General features: G+C 32.7%; 2 protein-coding genes across 2 annotated transcripts; one reads left to right on the top strand and one right to left on the bottom strand.

Annotated features, from left to right (window-relative positions):
- Positions 1-3,870: 3,870 nt before the first annotated feature.
- On the bottom strand, positions 3,871-4,675 carry LOC140839962 (large ribosomal subunit protein uL11-like). Its single transcript, XM_073206988.1, has one exon. The coding sequence runs from the start codon at positions 4,630-4,632 to the stop codon at positions 4,132-4,134; it is 501 nt and encodes a 166-aa protein (XP_073063089.1). The 5' UTR covers positions 4,633-4,675; the 3' UTR covers positions 3,871-4,131.
- A 2,955-nt stretch (positions 4,676-7,630) lies between these two features.
- LOC140838034 (protein S40-4-like) lies at positions 7,631-8,365 on the top strand. Its single transcript, XM_073204119.1, has one exon. The coding sequence runs from the start codon at positions 7,726-7,728 to the stop codon at positions 8,185-8,187; it is 462 nt and encodes a 153-aa protein (XP_073060220.1). The 5' UTR covers positions 7,631-7,725; the 3' UTR covers positions 8,188-8,365.
- Positions 8,366-15,990: the final 7,625 nt, after the last annotated feature.

Raw genomic sequence — 15,990 nt, 5'->3', positions numbered from 1 at the left:
CTGTGTTCGGCGAGAAGGGTGAGAGGCGAGTGCTCGGGCGAAGGGGCGAGACGGCTGGGCATGGGCGAGAGCAGGAGGGGCGAGGCTGCTGTGGGCGGGCGAAGGGTGCGAGGCGAGGAGAAGGCAGGGGCGGGCGAGAGCTGTGCTCGGCGAGAAGGGTGAGAGGCGAAAGGGGCGAGGGTGATGCTAGTGCTCGGGCGAAGGGGCGAGACGGCTGGGCATGGGTGAGAGCAGGAGGGGCGAGGCTGCTGTGGGCGGGCGAAGGGGGCGAGGCGAGGAGAAGGGAGGGGCGGGCGAGAGCTGTGCTCGGCGAGAAGGGTGAGAGGCGAAAGGGGCGAGGGTGATGCTAGTGCTCGGGCGAAGGGGCGAGACGGCTGGGCATGGGCGAGAGCAGGACAGTCGAGGCGTGCGAGAGGCGAGACGAAGCTACTGCGGGCGACCGGGAGGTAGGCGAGCGTGAGGAGGGGCGATGGCAGTGCGTTGGGTGTGCGTGCCTAGGCGCGGGGAGGTGGCGACGCTGGGCGATGACGCGCGCGGGCGAGGGCTCGCACTCGCGCAGGGAGATGGTGAAGCTAGACGGTGTCTGGCGTGGCGAGACAGGCGCACTGCTAGGCAAGGCGGCAGATAGGCGAGATGGAGTGAGATGGTGGCGCGAGTGATGGCGAAGTGCTGAGTAAAAGGTGTATATAATATTATGTTGGAGGGATGTGAATAAAGTAGAGAATAAATGACTATTGACAGAGGAGCCCAACACAGACTTAGCCCTTCAAAACGAGAAAGTGACTCGATTTGTTTCCAAATTTTTGGGGACTGACGAACGGCTAGAAAAACATGCACAACTCGCACCCGGTAACTCGGGGACAGCACAACTAATCGAACTTCGAACCTGCGATTCAGTTCGACTCGGGAGGGGGAGACTGGTGATACCCCATGGATGAGCCCACTACCCCTGGCTCATCTCTAGTCCAAAGGGGAAGACAGGCCCACCAAGGGCCCTAGCCCAAATGGAAGACAGGCCCACCAAGGGCCCAGGTATTCTCCTATAAATAACAGGTTTGAGTGTTCAGTTGGGGGGATTCATTATATTGTTTTCAGCAGCACCCTTAGCTGCTCCCCCCATATATCCTCAGTCACTGACTTGAGCGTCGGAGGGGCTACGCCAGGACACCCTCCTGGCCCCCTCTTAACGGTCTTTTTCTTGATTTCAGGCTCAGGGTCATCTTAAAGCCCACGTCTGAACTAGCGATGCTCGTTGGGATCGGACCCTAGATTTCCCGTGAGTATCATATGAATTTGTAAGGTTTCTATATTTTCATACTACTACTCTTTTCCAATTACGATTAGTTTGATCACAATCTTTCCCAATTCCTTCTCAACCACATCTGTTTACTTTCTAATACAATTAGAGACATCGAAAATCAGCATCTCCTTTCTCCATCGAGAAATTTTTTAGTTTTTATATGTAAAGTTGCTGAAAATTTATTTTTCGAACTTTCCCGACGTCCAAATCCGGGATCCGTCGAGTTAAAAAGGAATTGTTATGCTTGGTTGGCTTAGAGGAGCAGCAAAGGGTCATAAGTAGATGAATTGGAATAATAAGGTGTAATGACCAAAGCTGTGAGCTGTCCTCACAATTATTGACAGTGTCGCAAGCGCATGCCAAAGCTGAAATCACTCAGTACATATATTTGCCAACCCCACCTTTTTGAGCATATGTATTCATGCAGCAACTCCAGTCTCCAGTACATTAAACAAATTTGCAAAGGGCTTATTGTTTATTATATTCACAAGCTCCATAAAATGCACCTCCGGAAGTCGCGAAATTATTAAATAAGGCCATCTTATTTCACATGAATACAAGATCTAAATAATTGAAAAAGGTCCCGTGTGATTTAATGTTCATAAATTTTGATTAATTAAATACTACCCAATGAGATGTTATCATGAATTAATTAATCTAATATAACATTCAATTCTCATCATTATTTGAGGTCCTTGAGTTTTGCTTCCTTCCGACTTCCATCACATATAATATTTAAGTTTATGTTTAAAAAATAAAAGGTTTATGTATGTTTTCACTTGTATTAAAAAAAATATTAGATAAATAAATTTTACAAATAAATTCCTCGTTTTACCCTTATTTAATGAATTTTTTAACATGGTACCAAAATGTTGAAATTAATTAATGTATTTAATTTTAATATCAGATTGTTGAAAGAATAATTTAGAAATTTGATTATATATTTTAGACATTAAAATGAAAATATAACATTCATGGATAAAAAAATTTTATGAGCTTTGGGTTTTAATTTTATTGGATCCACAATTGCATATATTCTAGGAATATACTCTAAAATAATTAAAGTGGTTTTAAGTAAGAATTTTTTCTAAATAAAAAACTCTTGATTTTTTTAATAAAGTGCTTAAAAAGGCGAAGGCCGCTATTTGTATTTAGCTAGCTTTCCTCGATCCAATATCCAAACGCAATGTGACTCGCCCTTTGCCAACAATGTTTTTAACTGCCCCTAAAATACACTAGCAAGATCTAAGAGATAATGTTGCCATTTTAATGGAGTAGCTTGCTCGAATAAAACACTGAAATTAGAACACAACCTTTAAAAAAATTTCACTACAAATTATTAGGGTGACAGCTTGAAACAGGTCTAGAAATAATCAACTTAAATAGGAAGTTTTCACACACTGATCCGACAAAGACCAAATGATTCTAGTAGGACTCAATCAAGTCCATATGATGTGTGCCGTGCGTGTGTGTGCGTGTGTAACAACCTATTTCAAGATGCAAAATGAATAAATTTCACAGACTACATTAAACAGAGACCATTATCCCCAAATGAGAATCTCTAGTCTCAATATCATTCAAGTAAGCTCCAATACTTTATGTAATCTCCAGAAGTTTATTAAGATATTCTAATTGATATTTGAATTAAACAGGAACAACAGAATCAATTCATAGCTTGAAATTCACATAATTACTCCACCAACTGCAAGCATAAATAAAGATAAAAAAATAATTTGCATCAAAGCTCGACATTCCTCCTTCAGAAGTTGCATCAATTGATAATAAACAATACATAAATGCGCATTAACACCTACTCTTATACAAAGACCATTGGACTGAGGTTTATAAAAGTGAAAACATGCATGAGACCTTTGCTCATGCCAAGCAATATAACATACGCACAAAACAACCACATAAATTACAGATAAAGAGCAAAGAATCTTTTGGAAAAAAAATATTTCACTTTAACAATTCATTTATAAATCAATAGTACAGCAGGAAATATACCCACACATGCGTAGCATCAGCTCCCATATTCACAAGGCAGGGGGGATGGGCCGTTCAAAGACAAGGCACATTGAAGGGAGAAAGTGATATATTCTTCAAACAATTTTGGGTAAAATTGAACATATGGCAGCTACAAACAAGAAACTAATATTTAGTCGCACATTCTGAGTTAATAAATTAAAAATTAAGTATTTACGTCATCAATGCTCCCGGGGCCGCCTGCTAAGCCTCGCGCACCCACGACACATTAACACAAAAACCACTTTTCCCCAAAGACAGATAGATTCCCATATGATTAAGATGGTTATAGGTAGTGCTAGTACTTTTCTGCCTTATTGGTCTTTTACTGCGACTTTCTCTATCGGCATGAAAGCTAACGTTCTGCTGCCTCAAATAGTAATCATAGATCAATAGTGAAATAATAAACTCTTAAACCCTAAACCTTGTCATATTATTCCGTATTTTTCACAAAAATTAGCTCAATTTGTTAACTCTCAAGTCTCACCATCCAAAGCACAGCCAATCTAACTTAAAGAGAGTATTCAAACTAGAAGAACAAGCGATAAAAATAACAAGGATGTACACAGAAACACATCCCCAAGCAACAACCAATTCCATGAAAGAAATCCAGGAACAATATCAGTCGTGCATCAATGGGAAAAAAGAAAATGATATAGACTGGAAGCATGCGACCACAGAAGTTGCCAATCCGCATATAAAAATGTTTCCAGAAAATTTCTTCCTCGACAAAACGCATAAATAAAACATAATGATAGCCAAGAGTACATAAAATTGGAAATAAAACCTCACACTAAACCTTTAGCTCAGTCTAGTGGAATTTCCACGTCGCCATCGGTAATCTCCTGCTGCAAATCCTTTGGATCCTTCCCATCGACAGTACATCCAACGGAAACGCAGGTACCGAGAATCTCCTTCACGGTGCCGGACAAATCCTTGGCCATAGAACGAGATTTCATCACCTTGGCGATCTCGATCACGTCGTCAAGTGAAATATTCCCATTGTGCTTAATGTTTTTGGTCTTCTTCCGGTCACGCTCAGGCTCCTTGAGAGCCTTGATGACCAAGGCAGCTGCAGAGGGGACAACCGTGACTTTAGCCTGGCGATTTTGTACGGTGAGCTTGACGGTGACGCGGAGGCCCTTCCAATCCTTGGCGGTTTCCTTAGCGATGTCTTCACCGATTTTTTTGGGGGATAGACCGAGGGGCCCGATCTTAGGGGCGAGGGAACTGGCGGCGCCAACTACTCCGCCGGTGACGCGGACGAAGACGTCGACTACTTGCGAGGGATCGAACTTTGGCGGCATCGTCGGCGGGTGTGCTAGGGTTTAGGGAGAACACACAAAGATGTTGAAGCAAAACGAGGGATATAGGTTAGGGATTTGGGCCCATTTTGAGCTTTGGGCTTGGCATGGACCGAGATCGAGTGACTTGAATGGGCCTGGGAAAAAGTATTAAATTAGGGTCCATTTGAGCAACTTAGGTCCCGTACTTTTCTTAGTTAATAATTCAATTTGCAGTTTGATGACTTGAAATTTGGAAAAGGCCATTAAAATTTTTTGTGAATCAAAGTTTTTAGTGAAGTTTTCCTAAAGAGAGGAGAAGAGAAAATGAGTTGTGGCCCAATAAGAAAGTAAATATAATGAATTTCTCAACAATTCGATAAGGCGAACATATATATCTTTGATCAGACATTTATAACCCGCGCAAGTAAACAAACTAATAGACCGAAAATGTATCACATGGGTGTCAAACTGACTATACATAAATTCAAGTAGAGACATAGCTTCCTTTGTTTTCAAAGAAATAAAACAAGTTAGATATGGAAGATAAAAAATAGCAAAAAAGGCCATGGGTTAAAAAATGATAAAGCCAGAGAAGTAGCTAGCTTTCTCAAAGTTGTAACTTGTAAATCACGACTATAGCTGCTTTGAAGTTGGCGAACCTAAAATCGTCGCATACTTTAAGTCGTTTTCCATGTATCATTTCGAGCAGTAGCACCATTGTCATTATTTAATAGTTGGTCCCTATTCCAAATTCTTTATTGACATTTTTTAAGTCATTTTGTAAATTCCATGACACCCTGTTCTTCCAAAGGAAAAATAGATAAATTACCTTATTTATCAAGAAATTCTTAATACATTATCCAATTTCTAGTTCGGATTCTACAATAGTCCAAGTTAAATATAATTGTGTGATCACCATCGAAAAAAAATATTTACATTTATTATGTTAGGTCTCTTAAGAGACGGTCTCACGAATCTTTATCTGTTAGACGAGTCAACCCTACTGATATTCACAATGAAAAGTAATATTCTTAGCATAAAAAATAATATTTTTTCATTGATGACCCAGATAAGATATATGTCTCACAAAATACGACTCGCGAGACTGTCTCACACAAGTTTTTGTCATTTATTATTCTCATATCATAAGTTTATTATATCATCTCACGAGTCAAATATAAGACCGAAATAATAGCTCTTTATTATAAAGTACAATAAGACAAACATTTTAGGTAAAAACTTGTGCGAAACAGTCTAACGTGTCGTATTTTGTGAGACGGATTTCTTATTAGGATCGTCAATGAAAAAAAGATTACTTTTTATGCTAAGAGTATTATTTTTTATTGTGAATATCGGTAAGATTGACCCGTCTCACAGCTAAAGATTCGTGAGACCGTCTCACAAGAAACTTTGCTTAACATTTTATTAAAATATAAAAATAACGACAAAAACTTAAACATAATCGACAAGTTCCTTTCATCCAAAATATTTAAAATATATGTCTTAACAACAATACTGATCTTAAACAAATTTTCTAGTCATTCTGTCTATCCGGAAATCTCCCGTCTCTGATTTTGCATTTTGGCAACTTATTTAGAGATTTAATAGGAGGAAAGACAATCCAAAAATAAAATTAAAAAAATATTTGATAGAACATTCATATTATCCGATGATTACTGATTTCGTTATTTCTCATATATTATTATTTTGAAAATAAAAAAAACATATGCATTGGAAGTTAGCCAAATTCATCATCATTGACAACTGAATCACTTAATATTCGTAACTGTACCATAATTCAGCAGAAAACGACGCAATGGGAAGTGATAACCTGACACCCCTCCCCACCAGACTAACCATCACAGTAACCCAGCTGGCACAAGCAGGGCTCTGCCCCCACACTTGTGGGTCCAACATTGCAAATACAATCATTTGTTTGTCGAAAATATATTATTTAACTTAAAAAAATTGAGAAACGAGAATAAAAAAAATATTTAATAACACATTACTAAATCACGTAATTCATTTGTCAAAAAAATAATAATCGCTATGCATTTTAATTTTAAAATATTATAATGAATGTGTTTTTTTAAATAAAAAGTAATCACTCAAATCCGAATCCTAAGTAAACAGAAAAATTTAAATTAAAACGAAAATTAAACTTAGTTTATAATTAAAAAAAAGTGAAAATGTAAATATATAAAAATCATTGTAAAAAAATTATGTCCACATAAATGTAGCGCATAATAGTATATTACTTTTTTCTCTCAATGTCGCGACAAAATTCGAGGTATCCCGCAAAGAGACAAGTTTGATGTTTACCATAATAACCCTGGTCTTCTGCCTGCTTCACACGTGGATGCGGTGAAATTTTTGATAAGCCGCAGTTTATGTTTGTTTGTTGGATTTTTTTAAAAAACAATACAAGATAAGGTATCGGTTGATATCTTGATACTACCTAAATTAATATTATAATTCATGTTTCAAAATATATTTTTTTACGAATTTAATAGTTTTTAATAAATTAGTTTATAATTACAAGGATAAATTGTGAGAAATGCGTAAAAAGATTGTGCAGGATAGTAGAGATCGAGATAAGGTAAATCAAAATTATGTAGCCTTTTAATTTTTACTTGATAATGATACTAATTAATTCTAGGCAAAATTTGTGTGAGACGGTCTAACATATTGTATTTGTGAGACGGATCTCTTATTTGGGTTATCCATGAAAAATATTACTTTTTATGTTAAGAATATTATTTTTATTGAAATATGAGTGAAGTTGACCCGTCTCATAGATTATGATCCGCAAATAATTTAATTAATTCTAGTGTTCAAAAGAAATCTTATATGATAAAATATAATCATTTTTGAAATTGTGTACGAGTAATTTAATTAAATAATTAATGTTATTACAATTTGGATAAAAAGAAAATGAGGTTCCGGTGTTTATTTTCTTTGGGAGAAATATGTAATTTTATCAATCACAGTTGCGACAGAAGAGAGGGCAGTTGAAAAGTGGAGAGAGAAAAAGATTAGATCTTATCCATTTTCTTTATAAAAAAGATTTCAAAATCCTCTCTTTTCAACAGAAACCAAAAGCTTCTCCATTAAATGGCGACATCGAAAACCTACTTCTCCCGGCCGAATTATAAATTTCTTCCGACGGATCAGTTGCTTGCTGATGACAACTCCACGAACTTCGAGCTAGAAGAGTCCGATGTATGGAGCTCGTTGGCAGACCGATCCTCTTCTCCAGAGATAGGGAAGAAGAGTTCCAGAGTTTACAGGAAGCATGCCGTCTCGATGCAAGCTGCCGCGGCTTCTTCTCTGCCGGTGAACGTGCCGGATTGGTCGAAGATACTGAAGGAAGAGTACAGGGAGAATCTGCTGAGGGACAGCGACGATGATTACGAGGAGGGGGATCGGATTCCGCCGCACGAGTTCTTGGCACAGAAAATGGCGAGGACTGGGATCGCCTCGTCGGTGCACGAAGGAGTTGGGAGGACTCTGAAGGGAAGAGATCTCAGCAGGGTTAGAAATGCAATTCTGCAGAAAACTGGGTACCAGGATTGACGTATTTATTTATATAAATAATGTTTATTTTCATTTTAAAAAAAAGTTGGTAGAAGCCTAGTTTTTAGTATGGCTTGTTGAGATGGGAGGCTGATTTTCTTTTACCGGAAAATGTTGTTTTCCTAACCTATCGAAGAAGTAACGAAATATTAAATTTAATCATTTTTATTGACTTTTATTCTTGTAGTTATTATTTTTATATGGGTTTTTTTTATATCTGCATATATAATTTATGATAGTCAAGATATCAAATAATAAAAGAGTATTTCATTAATTCATTAAAAATGTAAAAAAAATAAAAAAATATTACAAGTTTTTATTGCTATTTTTATTGAACAAAAATATGAAAATGTATTTTTCCTTGTGAGCTTGAAATGATCAAAATTAGCTAATCAACTGACATTTATTCATAAGCAAAAAATGTTGCCTCTCCTCTTCTGATTTTAGCAATAGTTCAATAAAATTTGATAATTAATCTTAAACATGATAAATGGAAGTATTGTTGGAGCCGAATTCAAAATCAGTAGTTCATTGTTCGATCTGATGGTCAACTTGGATTTTGAATTTAACTTGAAAGGTTATAAAGTAAATTAAAGATTTAACTTTATAATTTATTTACACATGTAGTCCATAAAAAATAGAAGAAATTATTTTTTTTTATTTTGATTTTAAAATGGAGACATATTTTTTGACATTGATATTGTAGGAGTTCTGATTTAAAAAATATATATAAATGACTAGTAATATGGATAATAATTTGAAGATAATATAATAATATATTAAAATAAATTTTAACAATAAAAAAAAAAGCATGGGATAAATAACGAATATCGAATGAACCAAATAAGATGACAAATTAAATGCATGAAAATGGCAGCCCCTTGTAACCTTCTTTTGTCGTTTACAACCTCAGACGATCGCGGGTTTCTACAAATTTACAACAATTTTTTATTCAATAATTAATTTTTATAATAGATATAATTTCTTGACAATTATAACCAATATATATATATATATAATTATGTAAAATAAATTGAATTAATTTGTCGCTATCATTTAAAATAATTGACTGATGGACAACTGTATTGTGACACTCCTTTATTTTTATATCCAATAATAAATTTATAATTTAATTATCATTATCAAGATCGGTCCTACAATTATTTAAATACAATCCATTTAGTCTTTCTGCACAACTTGCAATAAAGAGAAGAGTGAATTTCATGTGAGATCGTTTCACGGGTCATAATTCGTGAGACGGGTCAACAATACTCATATTCACAATAAAAAATAGTACTCTTAGCATAAAAAGTAATACTCTTTTATGAGTGACCCAAATAAAAGATATGTTTCACAAATAATACCCGTGAGACTGTCTCACATAAGTTTTTGCTTAAAGAGAAAACAAAAGTTCTTTAATTTTAACGATATTTAGAATTTTTTATTAACTTGTTTGTATTTTTATGTCCATAATAATAATAATAATATTATATTATTATTATTATAAATCACCCAAACAAAATAAGTTACATTATTATTTGTTTTTTGAATGCCGATATTACTTGAAACCAACTTGTGAAATTTGCCTTTTGTTGAACACATCAATATAACGAGTAGGTCTCTCGTGTGACGGTCTCACGAATCTTTATCTGTGAAATGGGTCGATCCTACCGATAAATTCACAATAAGAAAAATATTCTTAGCATAAAAAGTAATATTTTTCACGGATAACCCGAATAAGAGATCTGTTTGACAAAATACGACTCGTGGGATCATCGCACACAAGTTTTTGCCCAGTATAATTGTAGCAAAAACTTATTTTAATTTTTACATACTTGCCGGAATTTTTTGACAATGTGAATTTATGATAACATTATTGTAGTTCATGTTATGAAAAGAAACTTTAGTTGTATTGCTCTTGCAATTTAAAATTATTACATTGCCTTAGTAAATTGTAGACATTTAATGAATTCTTTTTTTATTATTATTACAAAGGGATGTGAATTTTCTACTGTAGAAGTGGGATTAATACGTAAGCACTCTAATAATCAAACTATATAAAAGAACTTATTGTGATTTAAAATGTCGTAATGATTTATAAATTTTTCCTTTATTTTATTATGAGCATGTGGATAAAATCTTTCGTGCATCTTGTTAGTAAAAATATTGTGAAAATATATATATGTTATTTTCGTATAAGAGATTATATTATGTTTTTAATAGTTACAACTATCTTGAAGTTTATTTCCGATATATATTAACTAATGAAATTCAATAATATTTTTTCTATTATAAGCAAGTTTTGTGATTGATATTTTAATATCTATCTATCAATCCTATTAAAATTGACCACCATTTTCTAACTAATTTGCAATCAATTTAATAAATCTTTATTTAATTTTATAGAAATACTCTTAAATCCATATTTTATTTTAAACTCCCCAAAACTTCTCTCCAATATAATATAGATCACCATATTTCTAATCAACATCATTTGATTTATTACATTTTCAAATATTTTATTTTGATCCAAATTCTTGTAATTATTAATATTTCAACTGAAAATGTATGCAATAAATTACACTTATAATATATATATATATATATATATATATATATATATATATATATATATATATATATATATATATATATATGTGTGTGTTTTTATGATATATGTGATGGGTACTTAGTTATAATTTATATGGTGGTTAAGAAACTTTTGAACCTCAATGTTACCTTTTAGACCCATGGAAGCATTGTCATTCTCTCTTATGTGACTAATTACATATATACAAATTATATCATTTGTCACATGCTTAATTCTTCGAACTCGAGCCACATGCGAAACTTAGATTTTTTTTTCTCTCGAAAGGAGCTAAGTAAACCTAGATAATGAGGAAAAAAATAAGAGAATTAATAACGTACAAAACTTTTGTGAATTGTTCTACGAGTCAATTTTGTGAGACAAGTTTCTTATTTTAGTTACTCATAAAAATTGTTACTTTTATTGTCAAAATTATTATTTTTTATTGTGACTGTTAAACTGTCTCACAAAAGACCTACTAGAGTACATACTAGATTTCTGTCCAAACCAGTATCGTTACAATTGAAGTGAGGATCATTATTTATAATATTCAACATACAAATGAACGGCTAAAACCGATGTAATCCTACGGTGGAAATTAATCATCTACCACTATCCATGAGATATATTATATATATATATATATATATATATATATATATATATATATATATATATATATATAATTACAAAAGTTAATTCTAGATGTAACTCATGTATTTCATTCTGTGATATTTATAAATAACATACAAATGGTTTCTAGATATTTCCACTGAGTTCAAGTGTTCTCTAAAATCCTTGGAAACCTCTGTAAATTGTTGGTCATTTATTGTATGTTTTACCTGTAGCTTGTTTTCAGATTAGTATATTTCTTAAATTATATATATTAATAACATCCAACATATAACACTTTTTCAGATTATATATTTCTTAAATTACATATTAATAAACATCTCACATTCTTGAAACTGATGAAATTGTCAAACCAATTTCTTTTTTTCCCGATACATTTGGTCACTCCTTAGCCATTCCAAGGGTCCACCTAGTGATGGAACCAATTATTTTGAATTATCGAAGAAGGCGAAGATGGGGATGCATATCAATATCCCAGCTCTTAGCCATCCCAAAGGACGTTTTAGAGATTAATATCCCATGGGTCTTAATCTATCATTACCTTGCTTACATTCTTGAAAATGAGTCGAGTTGACGTCTTTCTTTATTCGAGCTCGAACTTTATATATATATATATATATATATACACAAGTGATCATATATCTTATCAGCCTTTGGAAAAGATATAGAGGTCCCATTGTGTGTGTTCTTTTAATGGCTGGATCTACGTTTGTTCCTTTTGGATATATGTTGTGATGGTGATCACAAACAAGTTGAGGAAAAGAAAATAAAAATTTGTCAAGATATGCTTTGAATTATGTTAATGATTGCATAATTAGTGAGTGAGTATTCACGTTGCATGCATTATAAATATCTACGAAAAATGAGATCATATTTCTTTAATATCAAAATATAGTTGTACTCTTTTGAGAATGAGTTCAGCTAAGGTAAGTGGACCTAATCCATTTCATTAATTTTGATTTACGATTAAGGAGGTGAGGCTCGAACACAAGCGAATGTCCACAAACGACAACCATGGTCTGTTAGATTATAAACTTAAAGAGATATATATCGTCTTAAAAACTAATTATCTTTTGGGTAGTGTATTTTCTTGAATTTATAAGTAACACTCTTTATTAGTTTAATATAAAGATATTTATAACTTTGTCCACCCCTCGAGAGATCAAAGTCCAGTGACAGCTCATTCTTGACCGCTGCTTTCACTTAACTTTTCAGTATTCAATACATGCATCATACTGCATACACTTTAATCAACCTATAATTGACACTGATCCAATGATGGCTATTACCTAGATCGCCTCTTTTACAACTCAGACTTTTAACGAGAATATCAACATTATATTATAAACCCAAGAGACATATCATTCCAAAAAACTCTCGTATTAAGTTGTGTAATCTTTTTGAGTTTATAAACCATTTTTTATTAATTTAATAATGTGATACATTGTAAGATTTTCCACTCGGGTTAATGTGGTTTGTTTCACCCTACCCGTGCAGGCAGTGTCTGAACGGACAATGAACGGCCCGGATCACTCTACATGAGTGATCCGGGTCCACCTCCATGTAAAAAAAAAAAATTGACTCGAAAAAATCTGAGCCGTTGGATCGACCCCTGTGGGCAGTGCCCGCAGGGATAGGGTCGACCGAACCGGTTAATGCCCACTTGCACCAATTTAATTAATTTGAAGTCATTGACGTGTAGTACTCATTGATCAATGTGGATTAATGCAAATGATCAATTTTTAGCTTTGCTTTCCTGATAATATATTTTATATTAACAACTTTTACATAAATTATTATTTATGTAGTTAGAGTAGTAGTTTAAGCGTGAACGATTTCCAGACTTTCCAAGCTACATTTAATGAGGATGAAATAAATATCTCTACAAGATAATGATTACTGGATAATTAATCATAAAAACATTAATTAATTTCAATTGGTTTATTTGATATTTATTATAAATATAACTTAGTTTTTAAATACCAACAATACCCCTTTAAAAGTATAAAAATATTCTATTTCGATTTCATAGAAAATTATAAACATCTATTTTAATAATTTATATATCCACTCATCACCATCATATCCACTTCCCAAAAAATTTAAAAACACTAAAATATTTTTTTAATCTTTATCCAAACTTTTATTATTTAAAATAATTATATCATTCTTAATATAAAGAATATTATAAAAAAAACATTAACTAAAAGTAAAAATGGTTGTTAACTATCACAATATTTCATGTGCGTTACTCACAGTAATATCTCGTTCTTAACAATACTTTCTTTCATCTTTCTCAACACTCGAACTCGGTATATCCCAACACATTAAAACCTATAAATGGATTTTAAATATATAGTTAGAAAAATAATTCAAATTTGTGGAAGCCCAATGACAAGGGAAGAAAATCATATCCAACACACCGAGACCAAGCCCGCCACCTACTCTATTCTCAACATCCGAGAAAAGTACCAAGTATAACTTTTTATTTAAAAAAACGAAGAGAAAAACCAAACAGCAATATTGGGAGAAAAAATTAATTGAACTCAATCGATTCCAATTTTCTTGTACACACTTGTATTTGCACGATGATCGTGATATGATCTGGGAGATCGTTGTGTTCACATTTTAGGATATTGTAATCAATTTTTTTTCAATAGTGTTACGATATCTAATAATGAACCTCATTGAACATTCTCCGGGTCGAATGCTATAAAAAATAATATAATACTTCAATCATATATATATATATATATATATATATATATATATATATATATATATATATATATATATATATATATATATATTATGATCAGAAGATTGAATTTGATTTTATTATTATAACAAAAGTTGAATTTCACATGTTGAGAAATATTAGTAAAAGAGAAGCCTAGCTCTGGCATTGGTCAGGTCAGTCTTCAAATAAATGGGCTGAAAATTAATGGTGGGCCTCTTCAAAACAGAGCAATACTTGAAAGCAAAAGCAATAGTAATTACATGTCGCTATTTCATTAATCTATTTGCGTGAAAAAAAAAAAAAGTATTTTGTGGGGTGCCCACTTGAGATTAAGGGAAGAGGTAATCCTTCGAATTGGTATGTTTGTTCCCCACAAACAAATTTGTTAAAACAAATTTAAAAGCATTAATTAATTTTATATATAATGGATAATAAAAATTTAATAATTAGTAGAAGATATCAAATTTTTAGTTTTTAAAATCTTTACTGTTGAGTTATTATCAATAAACTTTAAGGCTGATTTTTAAAAGAAACCAATGATATGTAAATTTAATCTTCTCCATATTTATATCTTGATCTCTATATATTCTAAATTTTCTAATGATACTAGATAAAAAATTTGATAATTTAAAATACCCAAAGAAAAAATATCCACATAAAACAAAGCCACATCCCTTGTGTGATTGATACGGGAGCCAGAAAATAAAATTTGTAGATGAAAAATATATTATAAATTTAAAAAAAGAGGAAAATAAAGTAAAAAAATTACAAATAACAAAGTACTCAACTACTCCATAAAATAAAAAATAAAATAAAAAAAGAAGAAAAGAAAAGATTAAGTGTGAAGACAGAAGAAGAGGCATGGGTACCACGCCAACAAAAAGTAAAGGAAACAAAAGAGTAAAACAAGTGACAGACGACACGTATCGGGCAGGCAGACAAAGTGGAGGAATGTCAATTATACATCATATATGTTAGCAACTTTACACACGCGACGGTGCGTATGTATAAATTTTTTTTATAATTATCGAAAAATTACATTGAAATTTGATTAATTAGTAAGGAATTAGAGTGTTATTTGAATTGATGTAATTAAAAATAAATAAAAACAAATGTAATATTAGTATAACATGAGGAAAACATTAGAAGAACAAAAAACAGACCAAAACACAATTGGTAATTATCTAAATATTAAACTTAATATTATAAAAATTAGAGCTTTGAATAATTATTTAATTTATATATAGAAAATACTTCGTCATCCAATCATTTGAACTAAACTAGAAAAGCTACGTTTAGTAAAGCACCGGGACGGTAACTCATAGCTTAGTAACAACTTTAGCTTATCTAATTCTGCATAGATTTTATTTGTGTTATTAATACTTGAGAAATTTGATGAGGTACTATTCTCTTGTATGATTTTATTATCTATATAATAAATGGTAGTTAATAATAGTATTTTTATTAAAAAAATAATAATTTTTAGAATTAATTATGGGTTAGTTGGTGTTGAATATAATATATTAATTCTTATAATTATTTTAAAATTTCAAAACTTTTAAAAGTTGAAAATGGAATTGAAATATTATTTATTTAAGTCTCAATTTTGCTCATGATTTTACCACGACAGGTACATTTTCTGTAGCATGGCAGGCTCGTGGTTGTACGAAAGTCAAAATAAATTTTACTTGTCACTGTTCTAATATAAATAAATTATTCCAACTTGGAAAAAAAAAATGAAATATTTGACATTTGAGTTGGCATCCAGATTTGAGTACACCAAATCTTGAACAGTGGAACGGACAGTATCTATCAATGTAGCACGCTGCTTTTCCATTGTTAA

Source organism: Primulina eburnea, chromosome 8 (genome assembly GCF_022965805.1).
Source record: "Primulina eburnea isolate SZY01 chromosome 8, ASM2296580v1, whole genome shotgun sequence".
Classification (NCBI taxonomy): Eukaryota; Viridiplantae; Streptophyta; class Magnoliopsida; order Lamiales; family Gesneriaceae; genus Primulina; species Primulina eburnea.
The sequence above is the reverse complement of the archived record's forward strand: the minus strand, read 5'-3'. Positions and strand labels throughout refer to the sequence as shown.

Bases quoted from the DNA above. Each gene is read 5' to 3' on its own strand.
- LOC140839962 (XM_073206988.1), bottom strand. From the start codon at position 4,632: ATGCCGCCAAAGTTCGATCCCTCGCAAGTAGTCGACGTCTTCGTCCGC.
- LOC140838034 (XM_073204119.1), top strand. From the start codon at position 7,726: ATGGCGACATCGAAAACCTACTTCTCCCGGCCGAATTATAAATTTCTT.